The sequence below is a fragment of the Anoplopoma fimbria genome, chromosome 4 (assembly GCF_027596085.1).
Source record: "Anoplopoma fimbria isolate UVic2021 breed Golden Eagle Sablefish chromosome 4, Afim_UVic_2022, whole genome shotgun sequence".
Taxonomy (NCBI): Eukaryota; Metazoa; Chordata; class Actinopteri; order Perciformes; family Anoplopomatidae; genus Anoplopoma; species Anoplopoma fimbria.
The window spans coordinates 12,402,060-12,421,036 of NC_072452.1; the positions used below are offsets into that span (position 1 = coordinate 12,402,060).

The window sequence follows — 18,977 nt, forward strand, 5'->3', positions numbered from 1 at the left end:
TACTAGGTTGCATTGTCCTTCCCTGTTTTTCAATAACTGTCCCCAGTATGTGTTGAATGTGTGAATTCTTATTGGAACAATGAAATCCATTTAACTCAAATGTGAAACTTGTTTTGTTTCAGCAATGAAAACCTTAATTTAAGAGAACATCAAATCTGTACGTGTTTGTTGGAAATGCGGACCGTAATATGAACTACTTCTTTGTTATGGCGCTAAGATCAGAGTACAAGCTAATTATTGACACAAGAACCTTTTTACAGCAATCAGCAGCATGTTTAGAGCCGTGTCCTCAGGAATAGCAAAAGGAATATCCTCTTTAGGTTTTGGCTCTCTCTTTTAAATTGTTTTTTCATTTTTTACAATTTTTTTCTTCATTTGGTGATACAAATGAAGATGCCTTTCTGGAATTGCAGGTAAAAATAATTCACCGGAAGCTTCTCAAAGTATCAAAGTATGGTTTGTGGATATGAGTCAACCTTTGTGTGGACATTATGGGGTAGGGAGGGGCTGAGTGTCAGCACAAGTACACCGAGGGAGAGATAGGGAAGTCTGACCAGGTTGTCAGATGGCTAGTGCAGCACCTTGAAGCTTCAAACTCTCTCCTGGGTGTGATCGCTCTCCTCCCTCCTTCACCATTATGGGTCTTTTTCTTTTCTCAAGAGGTTTTACGATATCGAACAGAGCAATTGTTCTGACTGACACCAGCTCCGGCCTTCAAGTGGATTTCTGAAACAAGGTAGACTCCTTCACTATGCTGAACCACCCTTCTCCTCCCACTCTACAGTGCTTCTTACTCACCCTCCTGTTGTTGGCGTGTGGTTGGAACAAGGCAGCCTGCTCTCTTGGAGATGGCAGGAGGATTTGGCAGCAGCCTAAGCAGGATCTCATCCTCAAAGACCAGTCTTTCCTTCATGACACCTTCCCTTCAGGTTTCCTTTGGGGTTCGGGGACGTCTGCCCTCCAGACAGAGGGAGCCTGGGATCAGGAGGGGAAAGGCCCATCCATCTGGGACCATTTCACCCACTCCAATGTCAATGATGAATTTGCAACAGAGACTGCCGATGTGGCGAGTGACAGCTACACTCGCTGGAACAAAGATGTGGAGGCACTGGAGTATCTTGGTGTAAGATCATACTCTTTCTCTCTCTCCTGGCCCAGACTCTTTCCCGATGGGAATGCTAAAGGTCGGCCCAATACAGCTGCTGTGGAGCATTACAGCCGTCTCATAGAGAGGCTCCTGGAGAAGAAAATTGAGCCAATTGTCACCCTCCATCACTGGGACCTGCCACAAGTCCTGCAGGAGCGCTATGGAGGATGGAAAAATGACACACTGGTGGGACTGTTTGAGGAATACGCTGCCTTTTGTTTCAGCACATTTGGGAGTCGGGTTCGGTACTGGCTCACAATGCATAATCCATACCTGGTGGCCGTGCAGGGCTATGGGACAGGTGTGCACGCTCCTGGAGAAACAGGGGGTCCCACTGGCTTTCTCATCGTGGCCCACAACCTGATCAGGGTAAGTAAAACGGGGTCGATTGATTTAATGTGCATCTAGATTAAAACAGTCTGTACTCATATTGTGCTTTATCTACTTTGGCCGTAGACGGCAGCACATGAAGAATTTCTCTAATCATATTGACTGTCTGTAAACTTTGAACCTCTGCTGCAGCTATATCAGTTTATGATGGTCAATGAATGTTTGCATCCACAAAACAACAGAAAGTGACGCAAGCACAGTCTGCACCATTGCTCAGATATTTTGTTGCAATAGAATTAAATCAAATATAGGCAAAGTAGTTTGATTTATAGCATCGACATATATAACTGATGCAGCCAAGTGCACACTTTAAAAAAATATATATTTTATATTACCGCTTGGATCATATTTCATTTTGACAAGTTTGTGATCAGTAAACAGAACACTTAAAGAGACATAACGGTCAAGGTCCACCACATCAGCACTTATGTACTGGAGCGTAACAGTGACAGGAAGTAATGGAGATATGCCTCATTAATAATCACTCACGTTTATGCAACTTAGGACAGATAGTATGGGGACAGCTAACACCACGCAGATAGTTTAAGCAAATGGTGATTCTTTGGTGCCTAAAAGATTGTTTTCATGATTACACTATAACTTCTACTAAGGAAGTCATGTCTTTGGTCCCATTTGTTTATTGCTTATCCATCTGTTACACAATACCTAAAGAAAGAATAAACAACTTTGAATGAAATTTTGTGCAAGATAATCACAAATCAAGGCAGTCAAGTTATTTTCTTAACAACAACAGCATTTAAATCACTTATATATTAAATAAATACAACCTATCACATTTAATGCACATCTGGATCCACAAGTGTTTTCTGTCACTGAAATAACAAATGCAGGTGATGGTGCAGCTGTGGGGGAGATCTGCACTCTCTGTGTGCTTTTGAAAAAGGATGATAGATATTTTTTTAAAGCAGACATTTTGAGTTATCATAGCAGGAAAAGCACACTAATACTGACAATAAGAATATTAATGATGGCTCTGTTCTGTTCAAGTGACAATGAGCCAGCAAACTAAATGTAATTTAGCCATCATTCTTTCTATTATTTACAAATGTATTTCTTCTACTATAGCATATAAAATGTCTCACATGAAAAAGTTCTATTGTACTATTGTAATTGTGTTTTATACTGCAGCACAGTTCATCATAATAATGTGTCTTCTGTGATTTTTAGGCACATGCCAAAGCATGGCACACCTACAACACCCACTTCCGTCCAGCTCAGAAGGGTAAAGTATCCATTGTTTTGGGGTCCCACTGGGTTGAGCCTCAAAGAGGCCAAGCCACAGCTGCTAATGTTGAACTCTGCCAGCAGTCAATGGAAGCTGCCCTTGGCTGGTTTGCTAATCCCATCTTTGGTGATGGGGACTACCCAGTCTCTTTAAAAATGAAGCACGGGGCGCTCTTGCCCACATTCTCCCCTGATGAGAAGCTCTGGGTGCAGAAAACAGCTGACTTTTTTGCTCTGTCCTTCGGGCCTAACAACCTCCGTCTGGGCCGGAGCCTCGTCCAGTATGGGCAGACTGTGACCCCAGACCTGAGGCGCGTACTGGGCTGGATAAAGCTGGAGTATGGGGACCCGAAGGTGCTGGTGACTGAGGGAGGCTGGTTTTCTGAAGCCAGTGTGGGAAAAGAGGATACAGTGGCCATTTACCTGATGAAGAGGTTTATCAACCAGGTCCTGCAAGGTAAGAGAAGAAGTGGATAGAACAAAAAAAAATAGACAATGCAATTAAGTCAGTAATTTCTTTTCCACTTCAATGCTGTGTTTTCTTTCACAGCCATCAAGTTTGATGGGGTGCAGGTGTTTGGCTATTCTGCCTGGTCACTGGTGGATGGATTTGAGTGGAACTATGGCTACACCGTTAGGCGAGGCCTATTCTACATCGATTTCAGCCAACCAAACCGAACCAGGACCCCCAAGACCACTGCTCAGTACTACAGGCGTGTTGTCACTGACAATGGTTTCCCCAGAGACAAAACCTCCAGAGAGATCTACGGCCGTTTCCCCTGCGAATTTCACTGGGGTATTGCTGACTCCACTTTACAGGTAAGAAGACAGATAAAATGAGAAGAAAATACAGCAAAAAATGCTAAATTAATATCTGTATTTACCCTGATATATTTCTATATCTTTTTTGTTATTGTAGGTCCACTTCTACCCTTTCTCACCACAGTTTACCGACCACCATTTGTACAGCTGGAACGTGACAGGAGACAGTTCGTTGCGTCCAGTCCCAGGGGTGAGGATGCAAACCGGACGAGCCCAGTGCACGGACTACTTGGCCATTCGTGGTCATCTTCGCCTGTTTGCGTCCACCGGGGCATCTCACTACCGCTTTGCTCTAAATTGGTCTCTGATTTTACCCCAGGGAGACCTCTCTAACGTGAACACCGAAGCTCTGAGGTAGAAATAAACAAACACACAAACACGGATGGCTTCCCAAAATTCTGCACAATTTGATTATTTTGAGTTCAGTTCATTTTAGATTTCACACTACAGATTTTAGCCTAAATCCAATACATTTAAAGATGATATCTGACTCTGTCTCTTGTTTTGTCAACACACATTAACGGCTAATTCTGTTATCTTGTTCCACATTTAAAAGGTACTACCGCTGTGTTCTGACCGAGCTCAAGAAGCTGGACCTGGAGGCTGCCGTTATTCTCTACTACCCCACACACAGAGCTCCAAATCTAGGTTTGCCTGGGCCACTGCAAGCTGCTGGTGGTTGGCTCAACTACAGCACAGTGGAGGCCTTTCAGGTATACGCAGCACTGTGCTACCAGCAGCTGGGGTCCTGGGTTCCATACTGGATCACCATCAATGAGCCAAACAGACTGATAGATTTTTATTCAGGTTGGAACGAGAAGCAGCAGGCAGCTCATAACCTTCTTCTGGCTCACGCTAAAGCCTGGAGGCTGTACGAGAGGGAACATTCGGGTCAACAGAGAGCACTGGTATCACTTGCGTTACATGCCGACTGGGCCCAACCTGCAAACCCCTTCGTTGAATCACATACGGCAGCAGCAGAGAGATTCCTTTTGTTTGAGCTTGGTCGGTTCTTAGACCCATTGCTTGGGACTAGATATGAGGAGAAGCATAGCAAGGTGGACTATCCAGAAGAAATGAAGGCATACCTGGAGGAGAGGGCTCGAGTAATAGGCCTCCCTGGATCCCCTCTTCCTAGCTTTACTGAGGCTGAGAGGGAGGAGCTCAGAGGGACATTGAGCTTTATCGCTCTGAACCATTTTACCACCCGTTTGGTCTCTCCATATCCCCACTCACAGGGGAATTTTCAGCAGAAACAACCTCCCGACCACGGCTGTCTGATCCTTTCTGATCCCACCTGGCCCTCCTCCGGCCTGGGGCAGGCTCTCGTACCCCGGGGCCTGCGGAACATCCTGAACTGGGTGAGCCAGAGATATGGAGGGGCTCTACCTATCATTGTCACAGCCAGTGGGGTTGATGATCAGGCTCCTGTGGAGGACAAACTTAGGCAACACTTTCTCAGGAGTTATCTGCAGGAGGCCTTAAAAGGTGGGTCATGTATTTCAGATCCTGCAACACTTCAAAACAAAATGTTTTGCGTAATCATTTTTCAGTGGTCATAATGTTGTGACAGAACGCGAGGAACAAGAGGCAATGCAGGTTTTATGACTACCTACCATAAAAACACGGATTTAATGAGAAACCATGAAGATCATAAAAAGAGAGAGGAGGGGAGAGTACAGCAACAGTGTTGATCAGTGTTGTGTTCAACCTTTGCATTTCATGGCCATTAGCTCACCTGTATTGCACATGTTGTTTTCTAACATGTGTTAAACATTTTGCATGTATTCTAAACATTTGGTTGTTTTATTTATAGTACAATAAATTATATCTTGGTTATTCATATACCTTGAAGAGGAAGAGGAACTGGAGAGTGGATGAGTGATTTTTATTTTACTTTTCTCCTTTATTATATTTGTCAACAGCTCGCCAATTAGATAGAGTCAACCTGCAGGGCTTCTACGTGTGGAAACTGCAAGATCGACATGCCCCCCAGTTTGGCCTCTTCACCTCCACCCACCATCAATCCAAAGCCAAAGCCTCCATCGCTGTCTACAGAGAAATCATCACTCAAGGCGGTTTCCCTGAGGATCACTCCATGCAGACCTGCAGGCGTAGTGTGCTGCATCAACCTTGCTCTGTCTGTGCATGGATGTTCAAGAACAAAGCCATGTTGGTCTTTGCAGGTTGCCTCATGATAACAGCTGTAATGTTGGCAGCACTTGTCATCTTTGTCACCTTCACCAAGAGAAACCAAGCAAGAGGGAGAGGGAGGGGGGCGAAAAGTCGGAGAAGAAGGGAAGGAGTTCCTGTATGCTCATGTCCACCTGTTAAGTGCTAACTGTAGAGACATTGGATCTGTAATGTATAGCAGACAAACTGTGTGTAGCTCATTGACAGAGAAGAGAAATGACCTATTGTGTCTGGTTTCGATGATGTATGTATATGTGCTTGTAACAAATGTGTGATCAGTTTACCAACAACTACTGTCAAAAAAAGTGTCTCCATCCATTTTATTGTAATAATGGGTTATTTAGATGGAGGGTAATCTGTTAGGAAAATTGGAAAAGTTTTTTGTTAGTGAAATGACTATGAGATCAACTGATAACTGAATGCCATATTAGCTGGCTCACATGTTTTCTTACAATTATGTGACGTCTAAAGTTTACCATTAAGGAGGATAACTTCTTTATCTTATTTCTTACCTTACCTATGACCTCCTTTATGGAGAAATATGTCAATGCCATGATTCTAGTTTTGGAATAGTCAGTCAGTGATTATTATATTGTGTAGATCACACTAAAATGTGACTTTAATATACATATATATATACACGAAAGGTTAAGCTCAGATTTTGTGAGAACAAGGTTAAACAATATATTTACAAGTGGTATCCACTTTATTCAAACACCAGAAATGATGCATGACACCAAATGTGTGAACCTCCACGGGACAATGACGCCCCCTAGCGTCACGGTTTGAAAACAACGCAAAACAAGGATCCGTCTTTTGTTAAACAATTGACAGAATATCAAAATGTGTCCGTCAATGTTTGTGACTGTGGACCTCCGGGATAAAACGTTGTATTTCAGATGTTGACATGATTCCTCGGGGCTGTCTGCAAAAGCATATCTTGATTTGTATGACGTGTATATAATGTAAAACAGACACACGGATGAAAAAAAGAGGTGAAAGCTGCAGTAATGCAAACCAACTATTTATGGGATACATATGTTATACTTAAAAAAACTGCAAATCAGAACAGAGTTGCCTAACTTGTTTCTTTTTTGACTAAAAGATTGGATTACACTGTAATGATTTCATGTTATATGATAGTCGTTGTATGACACCTGTTCTGAGATTACCTTTAATTTGCATTAAAATATCTAAATGACACTCTAACCTTGTTTTTTTCTCCACAATACTCTTGGTTTCAAAGATCTAACGTTAAGAAAATAATAACAACAACAATAATAATGATAAATTACTCATCATCATCATCATCATCATCGTCATCATCATCAGCAGCAGCCAATGGGAGAAGGCGACCAGGATGGCAATACAGATCACATGACCCTCTCTCCTCCAGACTGCATGCAGTTTGGTATTAAAATGTTTCCAGCACAACCAACCATTGTGTTGTGGCACATTTGAGATGATAGATGCACGTTTTTTTTTTAACCAAAGCATAACATCAAATTGATACCCGGGGGGACTGACAGGCGCTCGTGCGGGCTGTTCATTTTGAGAGGTTGCAGAGCTGCTGCACGAGAGAGAGAGCGAGCGAGCGAGCGAGCGTCAGTCAGTCAGCCAGTCAGGTCGGACGGCGGCGGAGAGGCCCCAACCGGACGGGAACACGGGGGAACCATGGCCAACATCGCGGTTCAGAGGATAAAACGGGAGTTCAAGGAGGTGCTCAAGAGCGAAGAGGTCGGTCGCCACGTGGGCCAGTTCATGTCACAGCTTCCCTTGTTCGTTTCTTTTGGAGTGTGAGTGACGCGCCTGTCAGCTAGCGCGAGCTAACCACAGACAGAGGCTCGCGCTAGCTGCTCGCGGGGCAGTCACACACACAGACACAGTCACAGTCACACACACAGACACACACACATATGTAAAAGCGTCGCTGTTTGTGTCAAGTGTCAACCAGGTTATTGAGGCGTCCGTGTGGGTAACTGGGGCTGATTTGTAGCTGACCGTGCCCGCTGTGGTCACCGGGCTATCTGTGTATGTGAAGGTAGATTGGTGTGATCCGCGGGCACCGTTCAAGGTTTCTCTCCCCCCCTCGCGTCATCTGTATAGGTTCATCCCAGCTTAGAGGCCCTGTTGTGTGTAGATGAGTGGGGGTGGGTCAGTGCAACAAGTTGGGGTCAACTTGCTGCTGGGAGGGTGTCAGTCTGTGCTGCAAAAGGCAGAGTTTGGGTTTGGTGTCAGTCTGTGCTGCAAAAGGCAGAGTTTGGGTTTGAACACTTTTTTTGCAGTTTGTCTGTCTGTCTGTCTGTCTGTCTGTCAGCTGATGAAGTACTGATGATTCTTTGCCTTTTTTTCACTCTTTCAGACGAGCAAAAACCAGATAAAGGTGGATCTGGTGGATGAGAACTTCACAGAACTGAAAGGGGAGATAGCAGGGCCGCCTGACACGCCATATGAAGGTGAGGGGATCATTTAAACACATCGTTACCTGTGTGCAACCATGCACAAATGTGTGGTGTGACATTGGGCATCACTGACAACAACTTCCATTTTTGATTGACGTACTATTTCAATAGGCTATTAATAATTTATACTACAGTACCAGTCAAAAGTTTGGACACACCTTCTCATTCAATAGTTTTTGTTTATTTTTTATTTTTTTCTACATTGTAGATTAATATTGAAGACATCCAAACTATGAAGGAACACATATGGAATTATGTGGTAAACAAACAAATGCTCAACAAACCAGAATATTTTTTATATTTTAGATTCTTCAAAGTAGTTGAATGAGAAGGTGTGTCCAAACCTATTCACTGGTACTGTATAAACTAAAGCATTGCATTTAACAATGACATTTGTATTTCATGATTTGAAATAGTCACGATTTGTTGAATAATTGTGATACCGCTCATTTCTTCCAGGAGGTAGATATCAACTAGAAATTAAAATTCCAGAGACGTATCCATTCAATCCACCAAAGGTAGGGATTAGTTACTGTCATTGGTCAAGTAAACCATCCCTTTCCTTGGCTTCAGGAATTTTCCATTAACTGTACTAATCCGCAAATGATTTTCCCCATCTCGTTTTCATTTAATCTCTCAGGTGCGGTTTATCACGAATATCTGGCATCCCAACATCAGCTCAGTCACAGGTGCAATATGTCTGGACATTCTCAAAGACCAGTGGTGAGTTAATGTGCGCCAGCATTTCTAACATAATTCATCCATCTCACATCCGTCATGAAATACTTTTCTATTCGTGTAACACAGTGTTTCCTCTGCCAAAGCCATGTTGTTTCTAATGCCCACCTCTTTGTCAATAGTGACATAACATCACAAACCTCAATAACTTCAATTTAAAAGTATGCAAATAGCCCCAATATGCACTGATTCAAAAGTTCTTATTATGATACATTGATAGAATATATAACATGGATACGACAAACTTAAATCGATGAATGTGGTCACTTAAATAAAAGGTATTTAAACTATGTGTACATTATCATGAAGAGTATTGCAAATATTCCACAGTCAATCCCATGCAGTAATAGAAACTTTTGGGAACACACTTAAGCCATTGAGGAAAGTTGACCTTATTTTGGCGTTGCACTAAACAGTCTCCTGTATGTTGTTTCAGGGCAGCAGCTATGACACTGAGGACAGTCCTCCTGTCGCTGCAAGCCTTATTGGCAGCTGCAGAACCAGATGATCCACAAGACGCCGTGGTAGCCAATCAGGTGGGTCTGCATGCGTATTTATGTTTTTTACTTTTGCAGATGTATTTCTAAATATTAAGCAGAGCAACACATGTGTATAATATTGTACTCACTTCCATCTGACACTAGATAACTTCAGGAATGTGGGTATTGTAGTATTGTGTCATAGCTCAAATGTTTCCTGCATGTAAATTACAGTTAGCTGATACATTTTGCTAGCTCCAGTTTCTCAAATGTGACCTGCCCCTGTCAGCAGGACATATCAAAATGTTATCGACAGGTTCCCATGAAAACTAGGTGGACATTAAACGCTAATCCTAAAGAATAATTGCTTATTTTTTGTGGTGCTTTGAATTTAATAAATTGGGTTGACAATAACGTTTTTTGACCAATTTGGGCAGATCTCCTTATCTACATGGCACACAGTTGTGTACTATAGATGTACTTAATGTTATATTACATCTCAAAATCTTACCTATGATCATAAATATGATCAAGAAAATCTGGATGTTCCCGTTAATTTATTGTGTTTTTGCTATTTATAACCCCAGATCCTCACATGTTGACTAAATAGCACTGGAGAAGTGATATTATGTGATTTTAAAAAGTTCACAAGATAAATTATCAGATGCTACCAAAATAATGGCTTGGAGGAAATGGTCTTGATTGCCATTAATTGGTTCAGATATTTAAGTCAGGTTAACCTGTGTATGACTTCGGGTTGCTGCATTATGCTTGTTTTTGTGCTGCCCAGCAGTTAATTGTTACATGTTGAGTAATATTCAGTGCAGTGCTAGTAAAGTCAAAGTTTTATGTGTAGGCAGTGAGCTGTTTGCCGGCCCCTACACCTACATACTACCACTAATCCATGTGTCATGTAGAAACAGTCATCTATCACTTAGCAACCAACATCCTAATGAAGCTCACTGTTGTTTTGCTTGTAGATGTCCAGTGATATTTGTGTCTTTCAACACTGTTTACAGTTGGTCAGAGGTTCAATCTGCAGTAGAAACCTGAGACCGTTCAGGTGGTTTGGAAGGTGTTGCAGCTTAAATTGTCTAAAAGCTGCATTGAACATTACATGTTCACACTGCATGAACATTTGACAATAACAATATTTGGTTGTTCTAATTGTTGTACTGAATTCAAATTAGTATTGTTGAGTCCAAAACTTGATTTGTGCATGGAAACAACACTGGGCAGAAATGACTCTTTGGCAGACTGCAGCTCTACTAGTTCCTCTGGCTCTGAATATCTCAGCAGCCTCAAAATCTTGCAGATAATTCTTTTATTGGCAATCTATTGTGGAGCCACACATAAACAATAGTATTGATGGATCATAAGTGCACTTCTACTCGTTTATGTGCTAGGGGATCGGAACTAAGCCAAAAAGCGCAACGTGTCAGTAGTTGGTGTGCTGATAAGTCCCTTCCAAACAAACCGACTGTTGTTTTTCACCTTTGTTCGTCTCACAGTACAAGCAGAACCCAGAGATGTTCAAACAGACAGCGAGGCTCTGGTCTCATGTCTATGCAGGCGCTCCCGTCTCAAGTCCGGAGTACACGCGCAAAATAGAAAAACTCTGTGCCATGGGCTTTGACAAAGTAAGTGTCTCTCAACTCTTCTCCTCCCCTGCTGTGCATTGCACTGCTGAACTCTGCTGAAGAATAAATCTGAAAAAAAATAATCATAGGTAAGATTCTGAATGTTTCTTTTCTTCCCAGAAAGCAGTAATAGTGGCGTTGTCGTCGAAATCCTGGGACGTGGAGACAGCGACAGAGTTACTGCTCAGTAACTGAATCTTGACACCCTCTTCATCTTCCTCTTGATCCCTATCCCTCTCCTCCCACAAACACACCCTCTCTCTTCTGAATTCCTTCTGTCTCAAGGCGTCTTTTCCCAAGTTGAGCCCCCCCAACCCTCCTTTATCCCCTCTGTGTGGCATCTCCCTCCCTGATCATCAAATCTGCTGTACAACACTCCAATCAGTCGCTCTGTGAGCTCATATCTCTGGTGTCTTTAAGTTCATTCAACATTCCACGCATTGGTGCAATCAGAACTTCAACCACAACTTCAACCCCTTTGAATCAAAATGTCAGACTTAAGACCCGCCCACGCCCGCCACGCTCCCAGCTTTTCTGGCTGTGTCCAAGAAGCGGCTGTCAGTGGCTGTCAGCGGCTTATCCTTGCCTATGCAGTGCATTTACTTTCATTTGTGAAACCTTTGTAGGAGCAAGTCATGAATTTCAAGGAGGCTCTTTTGGACCTGGTCATGATTTTTACACTTTTTCCGCTGGTTTTCTAAACAGGGATTGAGCCAAGTCCTAAACCAAACAGCGTTTTAAATTGTTATCTCTTTTGTAATTCTTTTGCGCAGTGTTTAACATCATTTCCTTCACTCATCTCAATCACAATCAACATTTTGGGGTACTCTAAATTGACTAGTACAACTTAAATTCTGGGACCCTTCATCACTGTTTTTGAGGGCGCTATAGTTTTTTTTCAGGTTCAAAATGGACATTCGGATACATTTGTTGTGAAGTAAATATAGTGCACCGCGTAGCAAACATGGAGTTTTACAGACACCGTGTCGAACGAAGCTTATTCCCTGTTCAGGAACCAGCTCATAAAGTGTCACCGAGGAGTTCACACAGTAGCCATACACATTTTCATGTCATGTTTCCCCACTTCAACTGTCAGACCAACCCGAAGGTCTTGCGGCAAACCCCAGCTCCAATCCCCACACCCTTTTTTTTTTTTTTTCTTGACATGGCTTACTTCACCGGTCCCTTTCCCCACATTTTTTTTAAAAATTTCTATTTGCTTTTGGCCTCCTGCAGGAATACATTTGGATTCTTGTTTTTAAAACTGAAAGAAAAAACAAACAAAGAAAAACATGTCAGCAGTAATACAACCTGTCACAAGTCTGGATGGAAAAAAAGTTCAAAATGAGTTTGAAAAATATTGCATCATCTTAACTACGCCAACAGATAAATATGTCAAAAATGATTCATCTGTAAATAAAGATATTAAAGTCTGTGTAAATTAAACCAACCTCTGTGCTCTCTGACTTTTCTCTATTGGAATCTTTTTCCTCACACAAGCAACAACACCAAGAAACAACCTGGCAACAATATACTATTCAATCAATAGATCACAGTACGTTTTTTGTAAGTGTAAGCCCAGTCAAAATATTGCTAAATATCAAAAAAGGTTTATGCTTTTATGCTCTGTTCCAACATGTTTTAAAAAGCTTGTTTGGCTGCATAGATTTGAATTAAAACAAGGGTGAGGCACAAAATGTACAAGACCAACCGAAATTGATCCTACAGGGACTTGCGTTGCTCGTGAAAATGGAGCAAGCAAGCTTATCTATATGACGAATGTGCATGCAGAAGATCTGGGTAATGTATTATGTGCCCTTCTGCACATTAGTACTTTGGACTTGAACAGCAGTATGGCACTGCAGTGTGTGTATTGTTCCTGGTTATGCAAGCTATGTTTTAGTGCATTTGGAGCGTCAACAGGGAAGTGAAGCAGGCCCTTGTCATAATGTTCAGATCACCTTGCTGAGAATGAGCACAATAACAGATGGCCTGCCTGGTGGCATGTTGTTCCACGCTGAACCTCTCCAATAATGTCTGGCAATAATAATCAGAACACTGCATTTCAGCCTGCATGCTCAAACCAAACGGGAGAAAAAGCTGCCATTGATGTGTTCATTTCTGCTATTCAACAGCAAATGTAGTGCAGATCCATGGAAGGACCAATACGACACAATACTATAGTGGATTTAACTGTACAGCACTGCACCGCTGAACAGTAAACCAGCCTCAGGTTTCCAAGGCATCGCCAATCACAAAAGCTCATTTTGGATCCTTTCCCTGGATGCTGGCGTATCTCTCCAACCATCTTAAGCCACGCCAAGCTCCCCCCCTTTAAAAACAAACCATGCCTCCAGGATCATCAAATGGCACTGAGATAAGCACTCTGTTCTATTAAAATGCACAACAAATCAATTAACTTGTTGCGTTATTAGTGTTGAAGGTTTCATAGGAGGGATTTACCTTGCAGGATACACTTTTGATCCCAGCCACAGTAGATACGTTTTGATGTTTGCACACATTGGAAAATAAAACTCCCACATTATTGATTATTGATTGATATTGATGGCGTCTTCAACAGAAAGAGATATTTGCAACTTTTAATGTAGAAAAGACAACCCTTCCACATCCAAAGAACCAGCCATAATAATAATCAAGCTGTTTCCACTGTCTTTTACCCCTCCAAGATACCTGCCTGGTGTTGGCTGTGTGTTGAGGGAGCAGGCCAGCAGCTCACCTGGTTGGAGCCGTGTGATTGACAGCTGAATAGCCCAGTGTGTGGTGAGGCGATGGTTGGTGGGCATCCTGTTTCTCTCGGTCTGCTGCTGCTATGTGATAGCCGGTGTTTTATTCCGTGTCTCAGTAAGCAGACAGACATGTTGCCTCCCGCTGCCAAGCTGTAAGAGCCGGTCTGACTGCGAAGACGTCCGGATGAAATGGTGCCCTGCTATCTGCACCTGAGTTCAACCGGGGTTGAACAGGAACCATGTAGGCCTGTTAGGGGATGAAACCAAAGGACTGCTAGATCGCTGGTCGCAGTTATCTTTTTAATCTTCTTTGGAGGTGTGAAGAAATGCTCAACATGATTTCAATAATTTGTCTGGCGATGCTGCTCCCTGAAGGTGAGTCAGACGCTCGTGCTTGCAAGAAAAATGATCTATTCTCACTGCTGTTAATTATAGTTTTAATTAGTGAGAAGGATTGTGTGGTTTTTGACACGGAGGCTTAAAAAGAGCGCACGATGTTTATCAGTGTTAAATGCATTGCTGTGTGCGTAATTACGCACAAACCAATGTGACTTTCAAATTTAGAACAGTAACGTTGACGTTGTATATTTCATGTGGCTTTCAAACTATTAAACCAAACAATCTAAGAAGTTTATGAAAGTGACTTTTGTATTTTAATTATAAAAGGCTTAAACCCCATTAAAAACACAGTTTCCACATTGCCTGTGTGGCTTTATCTTAAGGATTCACTAAAGGGGATTGGACTGGCCCAACAAAAACGAAATATTATTCATAATAAAATAATGTGAAAATATTTACTCATTTAAAATTAAGGCCTAAACATAGATGGCATTTAGAAAAAAAGCAATATAATTAACAATCATAATGTTTTTTTGATTAATTGAAAGGCACATTTAGAACAGTGAGAAGGGAACTATTAAACTAAGTCAGTTTTCATAGTCTCCATCCAGAAGTACCTGTACAAAATACTACATTAAAAAAAGCACCAGGGTTGTTTTGTCAAAAAACTTGACAATGAATGACTGATGACCACATCTTTCCCCCTCCAGTGGCTCACTCGGCTCAGGGTCACTATGCCCACAAGCTTCTGAATGACTTGATGGAGAATTATTCCAGCGCTCTGCGGCCTGTTGAGGACACAGACAGAGCCCTCAACGTCACCTTACAGATCACCCTCTCTCAGATCAAAGACATGGTGGGTAGCTCACTGGCAAGATCCTAAAATCTTTTAAATAAAGATACAGTTATACTTCTTATTTTATTTTTAACCATTATTGAATTTTGTATTGTAGCATATGATTGATCTATACGTCTTCAAACCAGACAACAGGACTATCCGCAACAACTTTATTAAACTGAAAAATCTGTAAAATTATCTCTCCAATTTTATACCTCTGCAGATGGATCCATCATGTACACCAAGTTCTTATTAAAGGAGATATATTTAAATGTTGATTTGTTGTCTAACTTGTGACTATATTAGGTAATTACTAAGCTCATTCCTCATTACAGCACCAGTCACATATCAATTAGGCATATTGCTCCCCTGCTTACAGTAAAACAAACCTCTGGAACTTTGCAGAGATCATGCAAATACTGGCACCATAGATACACTGAACATTGACCATAGCATAAAAAGTTGAATTTGGATTACATTTTTACAATTTTTTCACTATTTCTAATACATTGGAGTTGCAGATGCGTATGAATGACAGACAGACCTCCTATTGTACCGGCCGGGCTTACTGTTACTCAGCTGGCTCAGGTTTCTGTTCAGGTTCATTGCTGTGTCAGCCCACAGTGAATTAGCACCTGTGTTGTGCACTGTGTGATTCGTCTCTGTGGTGCCTGGTGTTAGTTTGTCATGTTTGAGAAGACAGGAGTGATGGGCCAGACGACGAAAAAGTGTGTGTGTTGGAGTTTCTTATTACACAGAGCCTTTACATTTTCATTGGTTCGCTTAAGTGACGCTCTGGCAGCAATACCAAAACCACACCCACCTCTGTCAGCCGGCCAATCCACCTGATATTGACAGACAGGTCTGGATTTCAGCTGTTTAGATAATCTAAACCCCTCGTAATGCTCATAGAGAGTTAATGAGCAACAGAGAAATGAGAAGGAGACCAAGAGGCTCTCTCTTTAAGCTGCTGTATCCGTTGTGTGTTTGTAGGTGTGTGCATGTCTGTTCTCATTTGTGACTGTGTGTGTGCGTGCGTGTGTGCGCTTGAAAGGATGAGAGGAACCAGGTGCTGATCGCCTACCTGTGGATCAGGCAGACGTGGCATGATACTTACCTGAGGTGGGATAAAGAGGACTACGACGGACTGGAGGTGATCCACATTCCCAGCAGCCTTGTGTGGAGGCCCGACCTCGTGCTCTATAACAAGTACGCCCGTACGTCACACACATACACACACACTCGTTTCTGATCTTCCTGTTTCATAGGACCATATGTTGCAGTTTTCATCAAATCCTAATTTTAAAATCTTAAGGAAAAAGTGCTACTGCAACATCATGTTAGTAATTCCAGCAGGAGCAAGATTAAGCACATTCTCTATTGCGAGCTGACCACTTCAATAGCCATACTAACATTACTCAAAACGGTTCCCTTATAATCTCAATAATTATAAAATCTCGACACTTTTAAATTAATAATCTTCTGAAATTATATAACTAGTATGTCACTACTAGTATAATTAGTAACAAATGGCAAGTCAACAAAATACAATTTGAAAAGATTAAACCTGAGTAAATGTTTCAAATAAAATGAAATCAGCCAAAACAGAAGAAATAAGAAAATGCATTATATATAGGAAAATATTTGTTTATAAACATACATGTTTTTCAACGTTATACATAAACCTTATGTTGTGTTTTGTAGCTTAGTACACCAGTTTTGTATATTATGTCATAGAATATGTAATATAAGTATAATATTGTAATGAATCCATATTAAAGTGGCCATAGTCATGTAATATTTACAATACACAAACTGTGTTTGTCCATACGTACTGAGTTTCCAGTTTATCAAGAGCTAATGAAATCCAGTACAAAAAATCTTGCAATAAATGTATCAGAGATCACAGTGTGGAATCAACTCAGTTGTCGCAGTCTGAATATTACACACTTCCTAAATGTAGGTCTATTGTATTAGCTCGTATTAGAGTGTAAAGGTGGGTTTAAGACTCAGGTAACTCAGTGTCGAAAGAATAAAGCGTACAGTACACACCATTTGACCAAATAACACATGACCTGTCAATTTGTGTCGACTTTTTCTCCTCCTCCAGAGCTGACGATGACTTCTCAGGGCCGATGGACACCAACGTGAGACTACGCTACAACGGAGAGATAACCTGGGATGCTCCTGCCATTACCAAGAGCTCCTGTGTGGTGGACGTCTCCTACTTCCCCTTTGACAGCCAGGAATGTAACCTGACTTTTGGTTCCTGGACCTACAATGGCAACCAGGTTTGTAGAAAAAACTTTATACATACTCACTTGTTATCCACCATGATAATGATGATCTGTGTCACCTAAAGATGTCAGGTCAGTTTTAGATGGGGGTAATTGAGACCAGCCAGCTGAAAAAGGAGAAGAGACAGACATTTACTCTTTCTTCTTTCCTCTTTCTGTGGTCATGCATATGTGTGTATATACATTTGCTGAATTTGCATTTTCTTGGAAAATATCACCTGTTGGAGCTGTCTGTGTGCCTCCTCTACAATCTACTCATCCATTTCCCTTAATTCCAGGTAGACATCATTATGGGCATGGACAGTGGGGACCTGTCAGACTTTGTGGAAAATGTGGAGTGGGAGTGCCACGGGATGCCTGCCACCAAGAACGTCATCATGTACGGCTGTTGCTCTGACCCGTACCCAGACATCACCTACACAGTGCTCCTGCAGCGCCGCTCCTCCTTTTACATCTTCAACCTCCTCCTCCCCTGCTTCCTCATCTCCTTCTTGGCTCCTCTGGGTTTCTACCTGCCTGCAGACTCTGGGGAGAAGGTTTCCCTCGGAGTGACCGTTCTTCTGGCTCTCACTGTGTTCCAGCTGATGGTGGCAGAGAGCATGCCTCCGTCCGAGAGTGTGCCCCTTATAGGTAAGAGTGTGTTTGTTAGGATTGTGTTAAAGCCAGTATGTATGCTATCTTTGTAATTATTATAGTGGCTTGCACTCCTGCCTGTGTAAGTAAAGCCTACATACTCTGTATAGATATACAGTCTTTGGTACAGCCTCATAGAGCTGCTATCACGGCTTTATATTTGAGTGAAAGATAAGACACAAAACCTATTTTTGTAGTTCTAAAAGCAAACTTAGCTCCTGTCTGTTTTTGTTCCCATCTGTTATACAGGGAAGTACTATATTGCGACTATGACCATGGTCACAGCCTCCACATCTCTCACCATCTTCATCATGAACATCCACTTCTGTGGTCCAGAGGCCAAACCGGTCCCCCACTGGGCAAAAGTCCTCATCATTGACTACATGTCCAAAATTTTCTTTGTTTATGAGGTGGGCGAGAACTGTGCCTCTTCCTCCTCCGCCTCTTCATCTTCTAACTTCCCCCAGGAAGACGTACGTCAGCAGCATCCCAACTCCCATATTCATGCGAACGGTAAACCGGGGAGCCACAGTAGCCGACAGGACTGGCAGGGTCGCAAATACCCCAGACCTCAGACCCCCAAGCCTCAACACCATCCCAGAGTAAAAGCCCAGCACCACATCACCAGAGAAGAGAGGAGCCATTTCTCCAGCTTTGGATCTAATGGGAAAATCCCTACAGGTGACTGCTGTAAAGAAGACCAGAAGGTCCCTTGCTACCCTGAACACCAAAAGCCTCCCTGCTGCCCAGAAGACAAAAAGCCTCCACCTCAAGGCCCCACTGTTACCTTTGGCCCCTGTGTGTTCTGCAGTGGCTTGACTGGTATGGACACCAAGCTGGTGCGCAATGTTGAATATATCGCCAACTGTTTCCGAGAGCAGAGGGCCACGTGCGCCAAAGGGGCAGAATGGAAAAAGATTGCTAAGGTGATGGATAGATTCTTCATGTGGATCTTCTTTATCATGGTCTTCCTCATGAGCATCCTCATCATTGGCAATGCGCCTTGA

At 42.3% G+C, this 18,977-nt stretch overlaps 3 protein-coding genes across 3 annotated transcripts; all 3 read left to right on the top strand.

Annotated features, from left to right (window-relative positions):
* The first annotated feature begins 586 nt into the window (after nucleotides 1–586).
* On the top strand, nucleotides 587–6,951 carry klb (klotho beta). Its single transcript, XM_054598233.1, has 6 exons — nucleotides 587–1,516; nucleotides 2,726–3,239; nucleotides 3,333–3,601; nucleotides 3,702–3,958; nucleotides 4,161–5,092; nucleotides 5,530–6,951. The coding sequence occupies exons 1-6, from the start codon at nucleotides 752–754 to the stop codon at nucleotides 5,943–5,945; spliced, it is 3,153 nt and encodes a 1,050-aa protein (XP_054454208.1). The 5' UTR covers nucleotides 587–751; the 3' UTR covers nucleotides 5,946–6,951.
* Nucleotides 6,952–7,180: 229 nt separating this feature from the next.
* On the top strand, nucleotides 7,181–12,562 carry ube2ka (ubiquitin-conjugating enzyme E2Ka (UBC1 homolog, yeast)). The gene is made up of 7 exons (XM_054597534.1): nucleotides 7,181–7,534; nucleotides 8,160–8,253; nucleotides 8,719–8,777; nucleotides 8,900–8,982; nucleotides 9,434–9,533; nucleotides 10,988–11,116; nucleotides 11,237–12,562. Exons 1-7 carry the CDS (start codon nucleotides 7,472–7,474, stop codon nucleotides 11,309–11,311), a joined length of 603 nt encoding a protein of 200 aa, XP_054453509.1. The 5' UTR covers nucleotides 7,181–7,471; the 3' UTR covers nucleotides 11,312–12,562.
* Nucleotides 12,563–14,189: 1,627 nt separating this feature from the next.
* Nucleotides 14,190–18,977, top strand: LOC129090382 (neuronal acetylcholine receptor subunit alpha-9-II). Its single transcript, XM_054598024.1, has 6 exons — nucleotides 14,190–14,238; nucleotides 14,913–15,058; nucleotides 16,095–16,249; nucleotides 17,151–17,331; nucleotides 17,616–17,967; nucleotides 18,220–18,977. The coding sequence occupies exons 1-6, from the start codon at nucleotides 14,190–14,192 to the stop codon at nucleotides 18,975–18,977; spliced, it is 1,641 nt and encodes a 546-aa protein (XP_054453999.1).